Source organism: Amphiprion ocellaris, chromosome 6, assembly GCF_022539595.1.
Source record: "Amphiprion ocellaris isolate individual 3 ecotype Okinawa chromosome 6, ASM2253959v1, whole genome shotgun sequence".
Lineage (NCBI taxonomy): Eukaryota > Metazoa > Chordata > Actinopteri > Pomacentridae > Amphiprion > Amphiprion ocellaris.
This window is the reverse complement of record NC_072771.1, coordinates 14,587,754-14,611,920: the sequence shown is the minus strand read 5'-3', so window position 1 is coordinate 14,611,920 and position 24,167 is coordinate 14,587,754. Positions and strand designations below refer to the sequence as shown.

The window sequence follows — 24,167 nt, the reverse complement described above, 5'->3', positions numbered from 1 at the left end:
CTAAAAAAAATACCGGACAAATGACTGAACATACGGCTACTTTAAAAAGGTTATCAGAATATCACAATTCAAATGGGAGGGTTTGGTTAATTATTTTTTATTGTCAAGTAGCTGTAAAAACGCATTATTCTATCATGGAAGAAGTCAGCGATCCAGTGCCTCAAACTATTTTTATTCAAGACTCCAATATTTGTTGCAGAAAACATTGAGACAAACATTGTGCAGGGTTGGAATATAACTACTTAAAAACCAGTACCACCATTATAGTGCTCAGAAACTTAAAAAGTAATAAGTAACCTTTGTATATGGCGATTACTGCGAGTTTAAATCAGATTACATACTTCCTATAAAAAATATTGATGACTTTATGAATTCTCAAAGATGCTATTTCCCCCTGCAATCTGGGATGTGATGTGTATATTCACTGAATTTCACTGATTTCAATGTACAAATTTGACTCCAGCAAGAATAAATTAGATTGCATTACAATATTTGTGTACTTACCAGCAATCATAGTAAAGCAAAGCAATAGTTTTGACATTTTGAAGTCATCCAACCCTACTGTTTTGTCGCATGTAGGTAAACTGTTTTTCTCTACAAAATTATAAATGTCCTTTGGCAATATTTTAAATTAGCTCAGCTTTTCAAAAGATGTATTTTAACTTAAATCAAGAATAAGAAATACATTTTACTGATGCTGATGAGGCAGTTAGTGACTAGCAGATGAAAAAGTGCAGATGATTCTTCATGTTCAGATAGCTGCTGCTATGGCAAAGAGCAGCTGGAGGAAGAGAGGGGGGTGAGTGATGCAGAAAGGCACAGAGTGGGTTTCCTCCATCATGTCTTCACTCCTGCAGTTCGAACTGGAAAGAACTGGTGCTCCATTTGCTTGGGTCACAGTCGAGCATGGTGCGCTCTGTGAAGGTCACATTCCCTGCTGCATCGATCAGGATTATTGTATTGGTCCTGAATGGGCAGGGACACAAAAGTTATAAAATTAATATGTAAAAATAAAATTAACATGGCAGGAGTAACACAGAACACAACTATACTCTTTATAAAAAAATCACATTCAAAGTATTTTGGCCCTTATCAAGAATGAGCAAGTGGTGTCTGGCTAAATGATGCATTGATGGTTTTGGAAATGGCTGACCCCGTGACCTTTTGGCTGCATAACAATCTCTGTATCAACTAATCCACTGTGCCATCGCACTGCACACAATCCCCTTTCATTTTCTCACTGTGAAGGATGGATTACACCGAGGATTGTCGTGTACCAGCAGTTTTCTGTTCTCTGAAATCCTGCAGTCCAATTCAGCCCTGTCAGTCACCACAGGTGGAGGGAGAGCAAAGGGATTTGGTGTGGGTGGAAGACACTGACCTTGTGCCATAATGAGGGGAGCGAACACATACGGCTGACAGAGCCTGGAGTATGTGTGTGGTGTAGCCATCACCCTGGGTCTCCTGAATAGGATCCGGTGTGTTCCTGTTAATCAAACCAACAACAGACCTCTTTACGAGGCTTCTCACTTTCCAGTACAACAATTCTCTGTCATATTGTCCATGCAATATATTTAGGTGCAGTCACTGGTTGCACCAATCCCATTCTTAAGAGATGAATATTATTCACATACACATTAATATACACTGCTCAAAAAATTAAAGGAACACTTTGAAAATACATCATATTTTAATGGGAAAACATAACAAGCTGGATATCTACATTGATATGGACTGGATAATGTGTTAAGAATGAAAACATGCCACATCGCTTGATGGAAATGAAAATTAGCAACCTGCACAGGGCTGAATTCAAGACACCCCAAAAGTCAAAGTGATAAAATGATGTGGCAGGCTGGTCCATCTTTCTGAAATTCCTTGGCAGCAACTCAGAATGGTTCTCAGTAGTTTGTATGGCCTCCACATGCTTATATGCAGCCTGACAATGTCGGGGCATGCTCTTAATGAGACGATGGATGGTGTCCTGAGGTATCTCCTCCCAGATCTGGACCAGGGCATCACTGAGGTCCTGGACAGTCTGAGGAGCAACCTGGTGGTGTTGGATTGTCCAAAACATCATGTTCCAAAGGTGTTCTATTGGATTTAGGTCAGGTGAGTATTGGGGCCAGTCAATGGTATCAATTCCTTTATCCTCCAGGAACTGCCTGCATACTCTTGCCACATGAGGACAGGCATTATCGTGCACCAGGAGGAACCTAGGACCACTGCACCAGCGTAGGGTCTGACAATGGGTCCAATGATTTCATCCCGATAACTTATGGCAGTCAGAGTGCCGTTGTCCAGCCTGTAGAGGTCTGTGCATCCCTCAATGGATATGCCTCCCTAGACCTTCACTGACCCACCACCAAACCAGTCATGCTAAACTGTTAGAGGCAGCATAACATTCTCCACGGCTTGTCCAGACCCTTTCATGTCTGTCACATGTGCTCATGATGAACCTGCTCTCATCTGTGAAAAGCACAGGGTGGCAGTGATGGACCTACCAGTTCCTGTGTTCTATGGCAAATGTCAACCAAGCTCCACAGTGCCGGGCAGTGAGCACAGGGCCCACTAGAGGACATCGAGCCCTTAGACCTTCCTCATGAAGTCCGTTTCTGATTGTTTGGTCAGACAGAGACATTCACACCAGTGTTCTGCTGGCAGTCATTTTGTAGGGCTCTGGCAGTGCTTATCCTGTTCCTCCTTGCATAAAGGAGCAGATACCTGTCCTGCTGATGGGTTGAGGACCATCTACAGCTCTGTCCAGCTCTATTAGAGTAACTGCCTGTCTCCTGGAACCTCCTCCATGCTCTTGAGACTGTGCTCGGAGACACAGCAAAAGTTCTGGCAATGGCATGTATTGATGTGCCATCCTGGAGGAGTTGGACTGCCTATGCAACCTCTGTAGGGTCCAGGCATCACCTCATACTACCACTAGTGACACTGACCCTAGCCAAATGCAAAACTATTGAAAAACAGTCAGAAAACACAAGGAGGGAAAAAAATGTCAGTGGCCTTCACGTGTAAAACCATTCTTGTTTTGAGGGGTGTCTCATTGTTACCCCTCTAGTGCACCTGTTTCTAATTTTATTAACACCAAAGCAGCTGAAACTGATTAAAAACCACCTTTTTCACTTACTTGACCAGATCAGTATCCCAGAAGTTTAACTGTCTTGATGCAATACTTAGATTAAAAAGTGTTCCTATAATTTTTTGAGCAGTGTATATCTCAACTAGAAAAGATTAGGGCTGTTTGAAACCTGTCTCTCAACTTGCATCTCACTGGTACAGGTGATATCTGAAAAAACAGGTCATACAGTTGTTGCTACTTGATTAATTAAGTACGCCTTTAGCAGCTGAAGCTAAACTCAGCTCCACACTGCAAAAACACCACAAACCTAATATAAAAATCTGAAACCGAGTATCTATACTAGTTATTTAGAAGCAATAATAATCAACATTAACCACAATATAAAGGTTGTGCAGTCTGTACAGCACAGTTTCGCCATTAAACAAGCAGTGTAAGCAAGTTTCTGCAGGCAGCCTGATTTCCTAAAGGTGATGAGAGAGCTCTAGAAGGTTACTATGCTTGACCAAAAAACAGTTACTGCATGCTAGAGGGGCAGTATATGTAAATACTCGGTACCTGTTCTGTAACATAAAGTCCCTAAATCAAAATAAAACAAATGATTTGGAATAACAAAAACACAATTTAGATGCATATTATTAGCAAGATGTGTGAATCTACAGCTGAGGAATGTTGAAGTGTTGCTCATCACTCACAGTTCCTCATTATTAAGGACGTTGAGCAGCTCTTGCACCAGTCCATCACTGGACAGGGACTGGTCACTGACAACGCTGGAGAAATGACGCTTGCCTTGCAGAAGTTTCCTCCATGGAGTATCCAGCAGAGAATTACTGAGGCCATAGATTCCTGCTGAGGGGCAAATAAAAGATACAGACAAATATACACACGCTTAAACTCTGTTGGTGTCCTTTTAGGCAAGACAATCAGAGAGCAACATCAACATGGAAATGTCAGGCTAACATTAACGGGCCAAAGGGCGAGAGGAGAGGTAAATGAAATGAATGGTTTCTACAGCAACCATATTAAAAAACACAGACCTGGATTTAGACGGATGGGTTCAGGGCTGCCTCTGTTTCCATAGTAACACACAATGTCTTGTTTGGCTCTAGATGGGACACAATAAGATGGAAAATTAGGCACTGTATTGAGTGATGATGAAACTTGTTTATGTCAAATTCTGCGTGCTCTGTCAAGAGCCATAATACTTCTGTGCTACTGAAATGAAATACAGCCAAGATGATGTTCAAAGGTAGCCTCCTTAGGGAAACATGGAAGATGAGTGCTGAGGGTGAAAGAGAATATCCACAGTGCCCCATACAGTTTTCTTTAATGTTTGATTTTCTTTGCAGTATTGGAAAAAAGGAATTAAGAAACCTGTTTCATTTGTGGAAGCAATTCAAATGGGAAAATACTAAACATCATACCATAATTGCAGAATTTAAATGTTTTCCTAATGGAACAACGGGGTAAAATTAAGGCTTCAATACACAAATTAGTGCTAAAAACACCTTTGACTACCACAGAAACGATTTAGTTATGGTGTTAGATCTCCTCGCAAAGTCCTCAGTTTGAGGGAATTTATTCAGTCTAAAAAATCTATCCGACATCAAGGGCATCTGTCACGGCTTTGGTACAGGAGAGTGAATAATAAATTATGACCAAATCCTTTGAACCAGTAGGGGAATGAAATTTTTGATGTCAACTTTATGACAGCCATACCAGTGGCATCAGTCAATCTGAAATGTGGTGCAACACTGTTTCAACAACTAACTTGGAAAGTTTCCCAGTCAAGAGCTTGCGAGGCAGGGAGAAGAATATGCTCCTGGGCTAGTAGCAGTGGAACTAAATTTATTGGATAGTTCTAAAAGCCAAAATACAGACCAGGCAAAGGAGGTCTGCCTCTGGTTGAAACCATATAGCATCACAAGTAGAAAACGTCTGACACAGAACCCATTAACAAAGATTTCATGTCATGTTAAGAGCTTGAAAAAAAAGGAGTCTATTACACAATTAGTCGATCGAAAGAAAATTAACTGCCAACTATTGAGAAAATCAAATCAACTGTTTGGTTCACTTTCAAGCAAAAGTACCAAACATTTGTTGGCTCCAGCTGCTTTATTTAATTGAAAAGGGAATATCTTTGGGTGAAGACTTCAAACTGCCCTGGGGTAATTATGATGGGCCTTTGTTATTAATATTTTTTGGCATTTTACAGAACAAATGCATGTGTGAAAAACAATAGAGAAAGTAATTAGTCATGAAAATGTCTGTTACTTGCAGCTGTTCCTAAGATCTACATCTTGTACACTTACTGAGAACTTTATGAGAAACACCACGGTACTGAGTAGAGCCTTTGTTTGCTCTTAAATAACCTCGATTGGTGTCATGAATTCCACAAAATGTTGTAAATCTTGGGACTTTGCTCCACGTTGGCCTGATTGCATCAACTCTGCAGATTCGTCATGGTGAGAATCTCCTGTTTTACATTAAAGGTGTTCTATTAGATCTGATGACTGGGCCGCTAAAATCCCTGTCCTGAAACCTGTCTTCGTAGACAACTTTGGGACATTGTGCAGTGTCCTGCTGGAAGTAGTAATTAGAAGATGGTAATCTGTGCTAATAAAGGCATCTACATGATCAGCAACAATACTCAGGCAGGCTTTGGCATTCAAACCATGATTGACTGGTATCAAGGGGCCCAGTGTGTGCCAAGAAAACATTGTCCACACTATTACAAAACCTGCAGCAGCCTGGACTGTTGACACAAAGCTGGAGGGGCCAAGGATTCGTTCAAGGGTCAACCAACATTCAGCCCAGCAGCTATCATTACATGTACTTCTAAACAGATTCCAAACACACAAAAAATGAATAGCAAAATGCGCTATTTTGAATCTGTCACCTCTGTTTATCTGTAGTTACCACACTGTAATAGCCATTCAACACCAAACAATAAATGTTGAAAAGTTTCTAGAAAATATATTTAAAACTTGACTAAACAAGGGTGTTTCAACAGAGTATTGTGTCTTTTGTGGCGTTTGTTATTCTACACTTGTACACCATAACTTTCATTTTATTTGCAAATACATTAGTTCTAAATATCAGTAACTTGTCACCTTGATTACTAATAATCAGTATCAGCCCCAAACTCTAATTCATTTTATGCCAAATCCAGAGCTGACGATTTATCAGACCAGGATATGTTTTTCTGTCATCAAATGTCATGTTTGGACAAGGCTATGCCTACTGCAGCCTCTGATTTCTGCTTATGGCTGACAACAGTGGAGCCTGACATGATCTTTTAGTGCTGTAGCCCATTTGTCTGAAAGTCTGTCATGTTGTGCATTCTGAGCTGTTGCTCTGCTTGCTGGAGTTTCTAAAGAGCAGTGATCTGAGCTTGTTTGTCAATAGAAAACCAATCCAGGCAGTCTTCTTCTAGAATTGAACCTAGAAGTTGGCAAATGTATTGCAAAGAGCCAAATGACCTGTATATCTGGTAGAATACATTATGTACTAGAAATGCCTATGCACCACCTAATGCTAACTGAGATTTTAGTGTACTTTGCTTGCCTATTCAACACCTTAGTTTAATACAGTGAGCAGTCATTATCTATTAGGTCAAACCGACTGCATAAACAAATGTAAGAGATGGTACCACAATGTTCTTTCACTTTCATTTTAACATGTAAAATAGTTGGTGGATGGACTAATTAAAATCATCTGATCCCATCGCTTGCCTCGTAATTCATCATACCATGCTTTACTCTGGGATATTCTTACTTCTTTTTAACCTCACCACTACTGCAAACCACCAAGGGAATAAAATGATGACACACACTGACATGAGCAAACCTCACACACTGGGCCAAAACGTTTTCTAAAGGCAGGAAAATACATGTCCAAGCAGTTGTGAGAAAATCCTCAGAGCTGTCGGCTGACATTACACGATCTCTCTGACAACAACAAATCCAAGACCTTAATATTGTTCCTGGTACCCAAACCCAGTTAAACATTTTAAACACATAACTACTTTTTCTGTGTTCCTATGGTTACTATGAACAAAGCAGTGCATGTACACAGTAGCCATTCAATGAGAACCAGATGGCACTGTAAGCTGAAGGGAAATGAAAGAATCTGCAAAGCTTTTATTTGTTGTCAGTTCTGCAGTGGGCAAACACAGTGTTGGAAATACTATTCTGATCTTGGTATTGTGACTTGAACCCAACAATACCTGAAAGACCTGGAGTCTGTGTACACACTTTGCCCGTAATATGCATCAAATTGACTGTGGTGGTAGCAGGCAGAGGATTTGTAGAGATAGCTCTATTTCTGCTATTTGAACAACTGGCTAGAATATTGGTAGTCCCATCAGGTGTGCTGTGGGCTGATTTGGACTGAGATGAGGGAACAGCAGGAGGTCGGGACCACTGGGCAGAAAGAGAATAAAGAGGGAAGAGTCAAAAACGGGCTTTTTCAGATCTCAGTCAGCGAGGTAATCAGTATGCTGGCTGGGAGACATTCTAATGAAGAGTCCTCTATACTGAGGCTGTGGAGCAGTTTCCCCATCGCCAGCTGTGGTGTAGTTGCCTGGAGATGGTTGGATGAGCTTTCAACATTATCAGTGCAGAATGTAGATGGGCATGTCGGTTGGGCTCCTGAGTAACAACAACATGTACTTTCATATTTTATCACCCACATCTGTGCAAGTGCACCCACACATGGAGACATAAAAGGAATATAATTGAGAGAAAAAGCTAGATTTATTCATTTTTAATCTTTTAGCCACACTACCAATGCGGCCCTTTGGATGGCAATGTTGGCCTGTCAGTCAGTCCACTACTTTGCTTCAGACTGATCATGAAATTTGGTACTATTCCAAAAAAATGTCCTCTAATAACTTCAGTGGTTTGATGACATTTCCACAAGTAAAACCATAAGGTTGACAGTTCTGGCGCCAAGCAAAAAAGCTCCAGAACTACTGGATAGATTGCCATGACATTTAGTTCAGATATTATAATACTCCCAGGATATATTGTAATTACTTTGCTGAACCAGTGACATTTCATATCAGCATGAGGTCATAATTTCACTTTTCTCAGTGCACTGGTTTATGACCAAACATTTGCTAAACTAATGACAGTCTCATTAGCCTCAGTTATACTGTCTGTTAAGTGCTCATTAGCAAGGGTTAGCATGTTAACAAGAGGGAATAGACTGCTGAATGTGGCAAACAAAGTTCTTACCTTGTGAATGAGTACATATGTTGGCTTTAATATGCTGGAAGACACATCATGAGCAAAATATGTTCATGATTGAACATTTTTACCTGGGAACTGTAAGGATTCACACTTCCAGGGTTTCATAAGCAGCAAATTTAAGGAACCAATCTTATTAAGGTTGAAACTTTCTGTATCATTATTCTTCACATATCTTCTTATTCATTTGGTAGTTCTAACATTACAGCTGAATCACTCCAATATGAAAACTTTCTATGTTGTAGTAGTAATACGGAGTTTTGAAATGTTAGCAGAGTTGTAGATGAGCCAGACTGCAGCAAGGAGTAACATAGGCGGTGTAGATAAAAGCAGGAACCTTATAGATCTGCACATTCTAGAAGAAGTAACAGGTGTATTTGAGCAATTTTAAGAAAGGAAGGGGTTATCTTTGAGGAAATAAACTTTTAAACATGTAATTTTGATGGACAGAGTTGAGCTTTTAGTGGCTGAGTCAATAACTGAATAAGGCCTACAGACTAAAAATGTGGATTATGTGACAGGTTTCAATGTAGGATATACAGTACATACATGAAAATGGAGTGGGATTCATTTCTCCTGTCTGATAAAAACTATGTTCCTATTCTAACAATCGAAAAGCCAAAATCAACTTTTGTTGAAAAGTTTTAAATGTTTGTTGCAATTTTAAGACATCTGAGTTCACTCACTGCTACTTACTGGGATCCACTGCTAATTCTAGACAGGACAAACTCCAAGAGAATGTAATTTCTCCATAGGTAATGTTCAAGGTACTTGGAAAAAAAACAAATACTCATACAAGAGCCTCCTTAGAATATTGAGAGTTCATCCACCCCCAGTAGTCTGGAATGTGTGTATCTGCTTCACTGCTGTGTTTCTTTTTCAGCTCGAACAAATTTCTGCCAAGAATTACAACACATGGTTTGAGGCAATAAGACTGAACCACAATCTAAAGTTGTCTTTTTATAAAACTGCCACACTCTGTTTGAGTGAAAGTACATTCAGGGAGGCATTTCTTTGCAGGCAAACATCAGAAGAGATATTCATTAAAATGGATAATCTCTGGGCATTGACTTTAAAGTAGCAGTGACTTAAAGTGGGATCAAAAACCAAAGCTATAGAAAAGGCAGATGAAATGTTGGATGTGGAGCCTGGAGAGCATCAAGCAGAGAACATCAAAATTTAAATATATATGGTTTTAGCTCCACAACAGCAAGGCTCAGTAGAATATTCTGGGAACTGCATGGCTGCCACTGACCTAATCATTCACATGTACAACTCAACCCAACATGGTTAAAGATTATTAATCAGCGTGGTGCTTGTGAAGCGTTGTAATTAAATAGGAGCAATGCATAAATTTTGGACAAATTAAACACTTTTTAATATTAAATTTACAATCTTTCTCTGAAAATCATCTCAATGAGAGGTTTCAGATACTGACAAGAACTGTGTAAAGACAGCAAATGCTTAAGAATGGCAGACACGTCCTGTCCCCCACTGCCCACACATCATAAATCACGTCTCTGGTTACAGATGAATAAGAAATCCTCTAATTGTAATATAGAGCTACTCTCTATCCACTAGATGTAGTTATTGATTCGGAAAGAAACCAGACGCCTTATTTCCTCAGGGCTGCTGGACACACTACAGTGGAAAACAAATAGGCTGGTAATGATGGTGTTTATTAAAAAGATCAAGGCTTGCTTTTTGTCGCTGCGTGTCATCTCTATCTGCAGCGAATGTGTCTCCCATCAGATGGATATCTGAGGGGAAAACATATGCCATATTTTTACGCCGTGAAGCTCTGTTGACTGGTTTCGGCTCCAAATGACAGCCCAGTCAAAATGGAAACCATAAGGCATTATCACAGCATAAGCATGCTGCGTCTGTTATTTGCTGGAGCCTTAGTAGTTTGAGGTGGGACATCATTCTTTCATTATCAAGGAAAGCCACCAAGCGCAGGCGCAACAACAGCTCCTGGTCTTAACAAGGACATTTGCATATCCTGATGGCTTCAGCCTACCAAGAAACAACTGTTAAGCCATCTAGCTGCTGTTTTGTGTTCAGTCATATGTGAAAAGAGAAATTGAAGGGTTGTTAAAGCTGGAAATAGCTCTAACACTTCTGGACTGAAGCTACAACTGGTTGATATATCATGCAGATATACCAGGAACCTTTAAAGACCCTGTCCAGAGAAAATCTTGTTATTGTGTCCACATGGTATGTTTTACTTGCTAGATGCCCCATAATGAGTCAAATAAATAGTCAACACCATGGCTGAGCATCTGCATCTTGAAAATGCAGTGTCAAAAGCATGGATTCAGACTTGCATGGTAGTTCTTTCTGCATCATTATTCCTCTTTAGAATCAACTTTCGGTTTATTCCAATATTACAACTTGCTATTGTGTAGCACAGAGTAGCTTTACAGCGGTTTAAGAGTTTGGTAGGTGAGCTGGTGTGCTCAAAGTGCAGTGAGCAGCGGCTGGGTGAGGGAGGCATGGACTTCACAAATCTGCACATTCTAAAAGAAGCAACAGTGTAGAGTTACATCTAAGCGATTTAAGACAAGAGGGAATTATTCTCTTGGAAAAAATGTCTAACTATGTAACTTCGACAGACAGATGAGTTTTTGGGAGTTAAATCACAGCCAGAGAGGGACTTTAAAAGCTTGCATGTGTTCTTTGGAATGCAACATGATTCCACTCAGTTCATTAGAGTCTGCTTCACTCGCCACATGATAAAGTTTAATGCTCAGGGGACTAGTATCAGCTTATGCCAGGCATTTAAAGAGTAGTGCTAATTTTAGCCTCTTAAAAATCTAACGCGTAATACTAAAAATGTAAGATTACTACCAACAGTACTAAAGTAACAAAGGGGTAAGTTCAAAGCCAAAGGCCATTTCACAGTAAAGTGTTTTCTAGGATTAGGGTCCTGATGCTATATCAGTGTGTAGGATAATGTTAGCAGACAGCAGTTTTCCCTGCAGCTTTTCAGAACTATCTGAGACAGCCTCATGATCACCAAACACTGGTTGGTCATTGGGTAAAAGGCTTTTCTCTTGTAACATTAAAAATGAAATATGCAAAGAGCAAAGCATAACCTCTGTCTTGCTTGTTCAAGTATATACACCCAAGAGCCAAACAGGGCTACGTTAGAGTGAAATAACAGTCTGATTTTACATTTCTTAATACTAGGAAAATAATTACTATGCTGCAGTAAAAGGACTATGCTGTTTCTCCTAAGACCTTCTAAGTTTGGATTAGAGCAGCTTCAGCTTTACTCCTTTAGTACTATATGATGTGTACAGCCATCAAATCCACGTTTAAGACCCTCCTGGGTTCTCATTATACAACAAGTCAGCTGCAAACTAAAGGCTCAGCTTAATAAATTAACTAGCTACAGCTGATAAAATCTGCCAGATGACAGTTGATTGCTGGCACTTCGGCTGGCAAAGTCATCTTATCAGCATTCTATGCATCATGCTGAAGGCAGACAGAAATGCTTAGGCTATAGTTCGTCAAAATTATATTATATATTAAATGTAATTAAGCACAAACCCACTATATATAACTCCCTAACCGAAATTTGATGCTGAAAAATGTGAAAATAAGAATGTGCAAGCTTAAGGAAATCCCTTTGAGGGGGAGATCCTGCTTAAGGCGACGTTACCATGATACACGGATCACGACATCAAACTCTGCTGTGGAAACACTTATTTTTTTTCTTTCTTCGCCACCAGGGATACGTATTGGTAGATGTGTGTGTTGCAGCTGAACCTCCAACCGCTCCCTGGCAGAAACTAAGACCCGTTTCCATGCCAATTGTCTACAGGGGCCTCCACCCTGACAGATATCTCAGCAAGCACTGATCCCACTTTGATTTTTCTCCCGTTACCAGGTCACTAAATTCAGTCAAGTCCGGCTGGAGAAGCAGATGAGGGGAAAAAAAAGAAATACTCTTCATTATTTTTAATGCTGTCTAGATCTTCTTTGTCTAACACCCTGAAATATGAACAGGTGTTCCTTTAGAATTTTAATGCTGGCTCGTTCACAGCTCAGCATCTGAGATTCCTTTTCAGCTCTGTCTGCTTATCACTCCAGAGATGAAGACACTGCTTTTGTGGTTTCATTCCAAGGTAAGGCCAAAATTCACAGGAACAGAGCTACGTCACATTCTCTGTGAGTTTCTGAAAAAAAAAAAACTTTACATGAGCAGGAATCTGCCACTGTCTCTGGAGTATAGACCACAGGAAGCCACAGTGTAAAAAGAACATTCAACAGTCTTAGGTGGCCATATTATGTTTTTTTTTTGGACTGTGGAATAAACTAAATCTTGTGAAATCTACCATGTTGAAAATAAAGCTGGTAGCTGGTAAACAAGTGTATTTTTACAATCAAATCTCTGTGTAAATACTTTCACAGCATATATATAAGTTGGAGTCTTATCAGTGGAGAGAAGATCCACTCAGATGCATATCATCACACCGTTTACTCACTTGAACTCTGCTGTGATGAGATTGAAGCCGTTGTACAGATGGCCTTCTGTCGACACCTTCTTCAGGTAGGAGTAGCTGTCGATATCCTTATCCATAAGGTAGTTAGACACTAAAAATCCTGCAGATTAACAAAAGTAAAAAGAAACTGTTCTTACATTTTGAGCTGAATACACCCAGACAAGTTGTAATAATAACTACATACAAATACAGCGTGCACATATAAACAATAAAAAAGCTAGCTTTGTATTGGGAACAGTTAGATTATCTAATAAATCTGAAATATAATCATTCGATAGGAGATTGTAGGGAACTGAAGATCTATGATGTAGGCATTTTCTCAGTGAATGTGTCTTTTTCATGCCTGGCTTACCTCGTCCTTGTGCATCAGGGTTAGGTCGTCCTTCCATGTAGTTGGTGATAGCTGCCAGCTTGCCTCTCCTGCTGATTCCCAGCCATGACCCACCTTCCTTTCCATATTCCAGGTCTAGGCCTGGTAAATACAAAAGCAATATAATGTAATGTTTGTTAAACAGAGTTCTAATGTGCTTTAGACCTCATAAAAATTAAATGAAGATGTAACCAAAGTCCAGAGGTCTGTCTTTATGAAAGGCCCTATCCAGTGAAAACCAAGGTTTTTAAACTGTCAGCATGTTCATGCGGTGTTTTTTTTTAATATATATATGCTATTGCTTATTTTACCATATGTAAAACAAGCAATGAATTCCATGGCTGAGAATTTTCACGTTGAAACTGCAGTGTAGTGATGCTAGCCTCAAAAACACAGATTCAGACGTCCAGGGTTTTATATGTAACAAACTTAAGAACCAATCCTGTCAGCTTGTGGGTGGGGATTTCTGTACACATCTTACACATCCTAGAAGAAGCAATGGTATAGAGTAGGATCTGAACCATTTTAAGTAAGACAGGCATTAGTTTCATGAAAAAAATTAAACATGTAACTTTGATATGAAAATAAACAAGAGGGAAGAAAATTTGAGAAACTAATGACTTTCATAATGTTTCTTAGAAATCTAAATATAGTTTGATACATTACTGTATATGGAAATCAAGACAGTGTTCAATCGGTAGACTTCTACTTGACCTATTATAATTAATTGCTGGCATCTTTAGTTAAAACACAGCAGCTCAGCTTAAAATGCAAAAATGAAAACTTGCAAAATTGTGAAATGTGTTTAAAGGAAAGCATTAAATTCAAAATTTAGGAAATCACACTTAAGAATGAATTTATACTTTCTGGGCTCCTCTCCCAAGGATTTTTTTTTTTTGCATTCTCACTTATTAGTATCAAATTTCATATTTCTTTTTTGGATATTGTTGATTAACATTGAGTTTAATCATAACAGGTAGTCTCTTTCTCCACTAACAGCATTTTTTATATAATAGCATAGATGGTCCTTAAAAAGTTAAATCTCAATTCACAACCTTTGAAGCAAAAATAGAATCAAGCATAAAAGGTTGTAAGAAAACACACTGAACTTTAATTTCCCTGTATTAACATATACCTTTGTACTAAAATAAAAGATGATATAAATGTCACTGTCGCTTCAAACCACAATTTAGAGCCAATATAAAATGAATATATCCCTTAGCACGTCATCTAATTGAACTGCAAATGAAGGTACATTTGCAATGTTGGCAGTAATTGAATAAATTCAATCCCTCAATAAATTAGTTGTTTTCGTTCCACACTCCTCTTTTTCACCTGACACAGAAAATGTAGGGCCCTGGAAGTCTGCTGCACTTCCTGGTAATCAATAAAGACAGGACCACTTACACTGACAGTGACCAAGAGAGCCAGACCGTCCTATTCCTCTGGGAGCTGGAAGGCAAGCTAGCCTGTTCCCACTGGGAGATATAGCTTACTTCCCTTCTCGTCATGCTATGTCTCCTTCAGGGCCCTGCTGCTGCACTCCACCCCCACGCCAGGCCCCCTTCTCCTCCCCAGCTCCACAGATAAGGCAGAGCCATTTATTCCTGTCACACCGCATAAAAACAGCCATCAATTAAGGGCCCACTAGTGGAGTCCTGACCCCTCTATTACAGAGGGGAGAGGAGGCCGATGAACAACGAGGCTATCTCTGCGTTTCCTCCTTTAGTGGAAAAAAAAGGATGATTGATTTCCTGTGCTTGGCCATAATGTGTATTGGACATCAGTCAATTAAATATAGTTTAGTGCGGGTGGGGATGTTCAGTGATGGAGCAGAGGAGAATTGGATTCGGAGGTGAAGGAGACAGATTTTTCCTTGATTATTGAGAGATATTTAGCCTCAAATGTCACTGTAGACAAACACTGCTAAAAAGCCCACATCTGCCGTGTTTTCACATACTCATCAATCTAAGATTGTTGTTTTTTTAAAGTCGAACACATTCACTTGTACAACACACACATTTCCAATCTTAATGGGACTAAACTGGTTTAAAAATAGTCAAATGCATTAAAGCAATGCATCTTAAACTCACTTGCTTAATTACTATGTCTAACCTTCCAAAGCAGGAGGTTATTCATTCATTTATTCTCCCGTTTATGTGTAATTGCAGAGTAGTGAAATGCTGATAGTCTCAAATGTGACCACTTACCGCTGAGGATGTCACTGTTGGTCCCCCAGAAGTCTGCAGCTTTGGATGGCCTGTTGTATAACTCATCTCTGTTTGCAGCCAAAATTAGCCTAAGGAGACGGAAAGAGTGCGTAATGAAGTCATTTTGCTATTTTTGAAGATTCGGTGAGTCTTGTTTGGTCACTTTTGACATGAATCTAAGAATATAAGCCTCAGTGCTCCTTGTTGTCAGAGAAGCACTTGACTGTAATTTGTAAATGCAGAGTGATCAATCATCCAATGTCAGATATTTCTCTAGTGAAAAATTACATATCCACTATGTGTACAATGTCTCCAACAGTGTGCACAGCAAGTCTTTATATTGCTAACCATTTAGACAGGTGATCATTATGCGAATGAGCTGGTAGACCGTTTGTCACTGAGCAATTTTCTGGTTTTCAAGCTTAATAAATACCTAATGTGAGCCCAGAAGCCTTCAAGTGGAGCATCTTATTTTATAAATTGATGCAGAAGATACAAAAGGTCAAGGCTGCAAGAAGGAGGTGGTCCTTTGATGATGACCAAAGAAGAAAGGATCAAAGGGAACACGACAGGAAAAAAAAAGGACAAGCTAATACAGAAGCTGCAAACAACCAGTCTTAACAGAGAGGCAGGAAGATGAAAAAGAGCTTCTGATCTAAGTTAAAAGACACTAATGCACTTGCTGTATCAGTGCAATACAGCAGCTTGGCCCAATTACTTTTTATTTTCTGCTCTTACATGCTTTGCATATACTTTGACTTACTAAAAGCAGTTTTCATAATAGAGAGGATAGATTGAAAAATGCCTTTTGCTTCAGTTTGTATGCACTGTTTTCATTCATTTCAGAAACAACTGAAAAGCAGGATGTGCAATGTAATTAAAATTAATATTTAAAAAACCCTTAATTCCACTGACTGCAGATGCATCAGTCATTGTACTGATCAATGACCACATTAAAATGACTGAGGAGCGAATTGAATAACACTGATCACATCATGACAATGTGAAGTTCTTACAATGCTATGTATCCTGGCATTCACAGTGATGTTACTTTAATACAAATCACCCACCTAACACTGCATATGGGACTCCCTAACAGCTGCGACCTCCTCCAGCAGGACAATGCACGCCGCCACATCATTAAAAAACAAAGCTCAAGGTGTTAGCCCACCCTTCAAACTCCTCAGAGCTGATTAAGCATTAACAGAATGTGCCAGAACAAGCCTGATCCATGGAGGCCACACTGCACAACCCACAGGACCCAAAGAATCCAGTGTCAATGTCCTTTTTTGCCAAAGACCCCCAGGACACCATCAGAGGTGTTTTTGCAGGATGAGGAGTACTGACACAATATTAGGCAGGTGGCTTTAATGTTGTGCTAATCAAACTAATCAAAACAGGCTGAATTTTGGAGAAATGTGCACAAGATGATCTACATTGTATATAATGACAACCATAAAAACATAGAACCTCAGAAATGAATGTCATTCCCTAAATATCAAATAGCTTCACTGTGATGTGTTGGAAAAGGCCACTGCTGTCAAAGAGCTACTTATTAAAGCTAAAAGTCTGAATATTAAGGGGTTAAATCAATTTGAAATAACACTGTATAGGTAAATCATCTCATCTACATCTCATTTTGCAACACTGGCTGAGTCTGCCACATGTAAATAACCTCTGCTAGTGTTTTACCTCAATCTGAATTAGTTTCTATTGCCACAGCAAGGCGACAACACAAACATTTACTGTTGCAAACAAGAGCAAACAGCCTGAGCTAAAGTGTGTTCTGATATTCAATAAATCTCCTTGAATGTGACACTTAAGTCTGACACGGACTGCTTGTCAGTTAAGCACTGCACCACACTCTGGCCTGTATTATTATTATTATTCAAACTAAGTCACAAAGTAATGATGCCATTATGTTCATGGCCATTAACAGAGACAGACTGCGTTGTGACCTGTATCTAATGCAGCAACATCCATTAGTTTCTACATGACTTTACTAGCAGGCCATGGCTGTCAATTGTGTAACAAGTAAACGGAACATCACTTAGTGGCTATATATCCTCACTCAGCGTCTATTATCCAACATTCACAAAACAACACACAGGCACACAACTTCATCCAGCTCATGTGTCCTATGTAGAGGTTACAAAACACATGAAACAATTACACCCTTGCTCTGAGGAAAAGGTAACCTCTTTGTTGTGGCATGCACATTTTGTAACTAGAAATTAACATTTTGGCAGAGCATTATATTGTTTATGGTTTATGCACCATTGTCACTAAAACTAATTGTAGCTTTACAGAGTTTGAGTTAAAGTCCATAGAGTTGTGGGTATAAAGACTGCAGGGCTGCATTTACACAACCGATGGACAAACCACACATGCCAGAGAAAGAGAAAAAATGGCCAATGACATTTATTGACCTTTACAACGGCTTCTGTGTTCCTTCTGAACCTGGTAATGGTCCTCCCATTAATCTTTCAGAATGGGAGTATGGATCCTGTTAAGAGCAAGCAAATAAACCGAACTGGCCTAACAGGGGCCGGCCTTGGAGTATCAAGGCCTACTGACAGCCTGCTCCCATGGCACTGTGTGAGCCACTGCTGTTCCTGAAAACAAAGCTAGCACTAATGATGCTACACAGGAGACAGCATCTGCTATCGGATCCTGAGGGGAAAATCCCATGCGAGCAGCTCAGATCAGAGCAACAATCAGCCAGCTGCATCATGTAGGAGGGATTGTAAGAAGCAGAGAGGTATCAGAGCTCATCAGCATTCAACTCTGCTGCTTCTTTACTCAACAAACACACTCGCTGGTGGACTTACATATTCAAGGATATTTGTGATTCCCATAGGATCATTCCTTATGATTGTGGTGAGCCCTTGACATTTCATCTTGCACTGTGAGAACAACTTGCACAGAGACAAATTGTTCTGGAATATAACTATGGACACGGAATTTTTCTGAAGATATGTATTGTCTCCAGAGCAAAATGTCTCGATACTTCTCATCCAGAACAAGTATTAATAGATTTTAACATAATTTATATTAAAAAGTGAAACTTTGAAGTTCCTCTTTGGTTGTTTTATTTAACACTTAAAAATTCATCTCAGTGAAGATACAAATTTAAATGAAAATGATCTCTTCCTGGATTAAAATTGGTTCAATGTAACTCAACCATTACGTAATCCTTCCACCGATCATTAAGACATGTTGCAAATATGTGCAAATTCAGAAAAATCTGCCCAAGTTTAAAACTTCAAAATGCTTTTGGAGAAAATGCCACCAAGGTCAGCAGGATTTATTCTCCGGGGATAATTAATGTCCCAATAAAATTTGATGAAAACCTATTTAATGGTTGTTGAGATATTTCAGTCTGGAACAAAGCAGTGAACCGACAGACTCTTTGGCAGGCTGTCAACATATATACCAATCAGCCACCACTTTAAAACCACTGACAGGTGAAATGAATACCATTGATTATCTCATTACAATGCAATGTTCTGCTGGGAGACCTTGGGTCCTGGCTTTTATGTGGACACGTACCACACACCTAAACATTGTTAAAGACCGCATTAAGGCACAGTAACTGATCAAAATATTATTGAAACTGCAAAAAGTGAAAATTAGAATACAATTTGCTGTAGCTACAATTTTTTGATGAAGGTAGAATGTGTCACACAAGACTATAAAATGGATGCATTGTGGTGATACTGAGATCCCTTGCCCTACAAACCATGTTACATACATAAGAAATTAGTACAAACTTCAGAAAAAATCATGCCATAATTTAAAAAATTGAAACTTACATTGCAATGTCAGTATCTGACAAAATAAGTAAAATATGGTTGTTTTGCATGTTACTAAAGCACACCTCTTCATGGTGACAGTATTCCCAGATAGTAGAGGCCTCTTTCAGCAGAATCATGTGCCCTGGCAGACTGCAAATATTACTAGGGAACAGTTTGAGGAACATGATAAAGAGCTCAAGGCAACGACCCAGCCTCCAAACTCCCCACATCTCAATCTGAACAGCATCTGAGGCATGCAAGAGAACATGTCTGATCTACAGATGTGCCACCCAGCAAACCACAGAACCCAAAGGATCCACTGGCAACATCCCAGTGCCAGAGACCACAAGACACCCCAAGAGCTCCAGTATCTATGTTCTGACAGATCATAGCTCCGTCCACCCAAGAGGATCGATCCTTTCATGAGCTATCCTCTTGTGCCAGTATGAGGCCACAGTGTCAGCTTGCTTACATGTTAGAATTTAATTGCAGATTGCCATGAGTGACATTGTGCTCATGAGGGTACACACAGTTTTATCCCCACCATTACAAAAGCTCTATGTAAACTGCCAGTGCACCCTTTTTACATCTCTTCCATCTTTCTGGATGCAGTAAATACAGCAGCCTCTGGAAACTGAGCTGGTGATATTTAGATGACATTGACTAAAGGAAGTGCTATAAATATAAACAGGTCAAAGTCATCTGACATTGGTGCTTGGCTGGTTGTGGCACTGTCTTTGTTCTAAGCAGCTGAAAAAGTTGAACAAAAAAAAGAAAACAGCACAGGCTAGAAATTGAGTTTTGAAACAGAGCAATCTCAGCAGGTGGGTAATCAGTGAGTCATTTGTGCTGAACATGAACCCATTTAACTCCCGCAGTTACGTTCTTGTCATTTTGCGCTGTGAGGGCTAAATAACTGCACTTAATATAACTTTAATCTTGCCTTCAACCTAATTTATTCTGCTGCACATTTGCTTTGATTTAGATATCACTGTCACACAAGGAAGACTACTACTGCAACTAGCAGTCTATAAATAGCCTGAATGTAACCACATTAGGACACAGTACGCTTCACCTTTCCCCAGGTTCAGGTCTAAGTCAGTAATCATAACACACCTCTGCTGTGATCTCCTTAGGCGGGGTCAGACTCCCAAAGGGAAGGACAGAGATAGACTACAGCAAGGCAAAGAGCTTGCTGTTGTGCTCTGGGGGATTGTAATAAGCTGGGGCTCCACATCACACCGTAACTCACACTGACTGCTCGTAGTGCACAGGTCTGCGCTGCCCACTGAAAGGAGTTAGCATTTACTGATGTGTAGGGCATATGGAGGGTACACAAAGGACCAGTGCTGTAATAAAAAAAATGGTAAGTCTGAGCGAAAGATGTGTCTAACTTTCCAAGTGGCACACTAGGCAAGTGTGGAAGATAAAATTGGAGAACTTTGCAGCAGTGATGTCAGGAATTCACATTTATTTTCATTCGAAGAAAAATAGAGAATATGTTCTCTTGTTTCATGTTCAAACACTTGTTTTGGGTTTAAGAGGTGCATGCTGTGTAAAATATTCAAAACCAATACAAATTTTCAAAGCAGTATGAATAGTAAATAAATATTATATACCATTTCCCAAAAAAATACAGCCCATGTAGCACATGCAGAGGAGTTTTAAAGAAAGATAACTATACAACATGTGTTTAGAAGGATGGACCAAACACTGGGTACAACAGGATTTTAGAGTATCATAAACACATTGTTTTCCCACTTGCTGCTTGATTACTGAGGTTGGCAGAGTGACACAGTTTGAAAAGTCACGTCTTGCTCTTGCCCTTAAGCAAGATACTAACTCTCTACTGCAAGTATGCAGTTGGGTGGGTGACTGTCCTCTCTAACTTCAGTCCTCACACATTTATTTAAAGATTGTAACATTTTTGGCTAGAATTTTGTAGCACCAAGTTTTGGCATATTGATTGTCATATGTTTAGATGCAGCTCTTTTGTTTGTTCAAAAACTTCTTATGAGTTTTTGAGTATGTTTGTTTAACTCAGCTGTTGCTGAAATCCTGCACCATAACTGTAAGGATGACTAATGCACATTTTCTGCAAATAATGCATTTCATAAGCTTTCTGGAGTGTGATCTATGTTGCAAGTCTTTTTTTGTATTGCATTGGCTGTCTCTGCATGTAGCACAGATAGAGTCAGTGTTCACATAAAATGTTAACTAGTGTACCTGTAGGCATTTTTGGATGCAGGCCGGGGGTCAAACTTGAAGAAAATTATACACATGGATGTACTGGGGAGTGATGACAAGGGTGTCACTCAGTTCACATCGGATTTCAAATCTTAGTCATACCTGACAAAGAGAAAAAAAAAGAGAAAGAAACAATAAGCATCTGTGTTTAGTGTTGGAAGTGTAGTATGCTACAGTAGCAAGGGAATCTAGTGATTACAGACATGAAGACATCATGTGTGAAGCAAACGACCAAGCTGTGTCTTCAAATTGCACAATATTAGCATTATTAAATACAATATTGAGTTAAAACTGTCCTTGGTGTCTGTGAGCAGAAAGTACATATACATGGAAGAAGGACTTCAATGTTTAAGATGTACTAAAATATGCATCTTTCCCCACAAAGTCATTAGTTCTGTACTTGACTGTAGGAAAAACAAATGGGCTAATCAGAATACGTGCTGTGTGTACATCTGTGAACATAATCTATTCAGTATGACGTTATCTATCACGGAAGTTTATTATTTTCGTCACTCTGACAACTATAATGACTGCAAAGGTCACAATTAAGTAATTCAGTCTTGTAACTCGAAACACAATGAAATGTAATGATGTGTAGGGAAATCTGCTATATTCATCTGATACTATCAAGGTTGTAGACTTTAATTACCTGACAGCTAACATTAAGTATAAAGGCTAACATTTGATTAATACAAACAAGCGGCACTATTAATATTTTAATTGTAGAATATTTCTTTAAATTGAACCAGCCTATGACATGTCCACAGTCCTCAGCGGGTGGTAACAAACAAGAATTGCTTTGCAGAGTAAATTGGGGTTAGATAACAGTTGTACATCTAGTTCCAACATAACTTACCCAAACAACATCCAGCTAACGTTAGCATAGTTACAGTCAACAACGTAACAATGACAGAGAGACAAACCCAGCTAATTTTAGCTACTTACCTAAACAGAGCTGAGGGCGACACAACAGACTGCAAATATGTGTTCAGCAAATTGTTTACCGGCTGTCTTCTACACTATTTACTGCTGTGTAGTGTCGGCTAGCTCAGCTCACTGCCCCTTCACAGTCTTTGTTGACAACTGAAAGGAAGCGCTGACAAAGGGGGAGCTCGATTTGCGTTTTCACACATTTCATAAGCCTCCGCAGTCAACGGGACGGGTCACTCTCAATGAGCCGCCCTTAACCCCGCCCGTCTTGGCATTTCAAATAATTAAAACAAGTGCACTTCCTACAGGCTCAGGAGTTCGCGGTGATTGGTTGCTTTACGAGTAAGCTCCACCAATCACCAAACACTAAACTTCTGGTAGATGTGTTTTCAAAATAAAAGCATTGCTATTATAAATTTATTTCGATTAAATTATTTTAAAAAATACTGACTTCGCTTGACTGGACTTGAAGAAAACTGGAGTACACAACTTTATTTGGCGCAAGAATCACTTTGTGTGACTTGTGACAAAAATCTACACTAACGTGTTCAGCAGTGGGGCTGAAGCAGTGGAGTAACATTACAGCACCTTACTATCAATCATTCAATTGTTAGTTGCTGATATAAGCTGCAGAAGTTGACACTTCCAGTGAAATAAATTTTTATACAGCACTTTTAAAGCAGCAGCTGTGCACCAAAGAGTTTTCTAATAAATATGATTGGCATTAACAATTAACCTTAACAAATGTAAATACTGCAGAGATGACCCTACAAAGTTATTTGTGGTTTGAATTTACCCAAAAAATTAAAAATTAAGTATCATATACCAAACATACCCACAGGAAGCTCGAAAGACAACTGGATCACACACATTTTTCTGTAATACTGGGTCATTATGTGTGACAAGTTTTACACTTGTGGTAGAAATCTGCACTTACATTCAGTTCCAAGGCTGAAGCACATGATTTAGCGCTGTCTGATTACAGCATCTTCATTTAGGGCCTGTAAGATAACTTCGAATCACCTAGTTAGTTGCTTTTTGCTTATTTCTGCTGTTAAGGTCTACACTTCAACTAAAGTCAAGTCAAGTCACTGTTATTTATTTACACACACTGCATATACTATATACATATCCATACACCTTGCCTATGCACTGTTTATACTTTTAATACTGCTTATGCTGTGTTTTGTATTGCATGGCACGTTTTTTTTAAAAAAAAAAAGCCATTTAGGCCATTTCTGATAGGTTAATTCGAGAGGAAAACAGGAAAGTAGGGGAGAAGAATGGGGGGAAGACATGTAGCAAAAGGTCATGAGCTAGAATCAAACCAAGGCCACTGCGTCTGGGAACCTATGCCCTGTTTATGGGTCACCTGCTTAACCATTTGAGCTATCTGGGCACTCAAATTGCATAGCATTTTTGCTGCCTCTTTTGCACTTAAATGCTAAACTGCATTTTGTTGTTTTACTACTGATACTCTACACAGTTACAATGAAGTTGAATCTAGTCCACTCTAATTTATAACAAATATTAAGGCTAATACCTTACAGTAGTATTAATAAGGAAGATTACACTGAATAATTTAAACATTAGGGCTAAGACCCTGCAGTATTGCTGATTATGAAGATTACCCTGAATGATTTTGGAACCAAAGCTTTACAATATACATACAAACCCAAGAAATCCAAAAACTTCATGGATCATCAGCGAGCAAACTTTGTTTAGATTTTTATTTTTATATGTCGTATTTTGCATTTTTTAC

General features: G+C 39.3%; 1 protein-coding gene across 2 annotated transcripts; it reads right to left on the bottom strand.

Moving 5' to 3' along the window:
- Positions 1 to 151: 151 nt before the first annotated feature.
- Positions 152 to 22,576, bottom strand: tango2 (transport and golgi organization 2 homolog (Drosophila)). Of its 2 annotated transcripts, none has more exons than XM_023271551.3 (9): positions 22,421 to 22,576; positions 21,455 to 21,577; positions 15,432 to 15,520; positions 13,204 to 13,323; positions 12,834 to 12,951; positions 4,126 to 4,193; positions 3,784 to 3,937; positions 1,382 to 1,486; positions 152 to 966 (listed from the first exon to the last, which is right to left on the bottom strand). In XM_023271551.3, exons 2-9 carry the CDS (start codon positions 21,508 to 21,510, stop codon positions 846 to 848), a joined length of 831 nt encoding a protein of 276 aa, XP_023127319.2. In that variant the 5' UTR covers positions 21,511 to 21,577; positions 22,421 to 22,576; the 3' UTR covers positions 152 to 845. The 2 variants fall into 2 exon arrangements, with proteins under 2 accessions (XP_023127319.2, XP_023127320.2); XM_023271552.3 differs by having other exon boundaries at positions 3,784 to 3,934.
- Between the last annotated feature and the right edge of the window lie 1,591 nt (positions 22,577 to 24,167).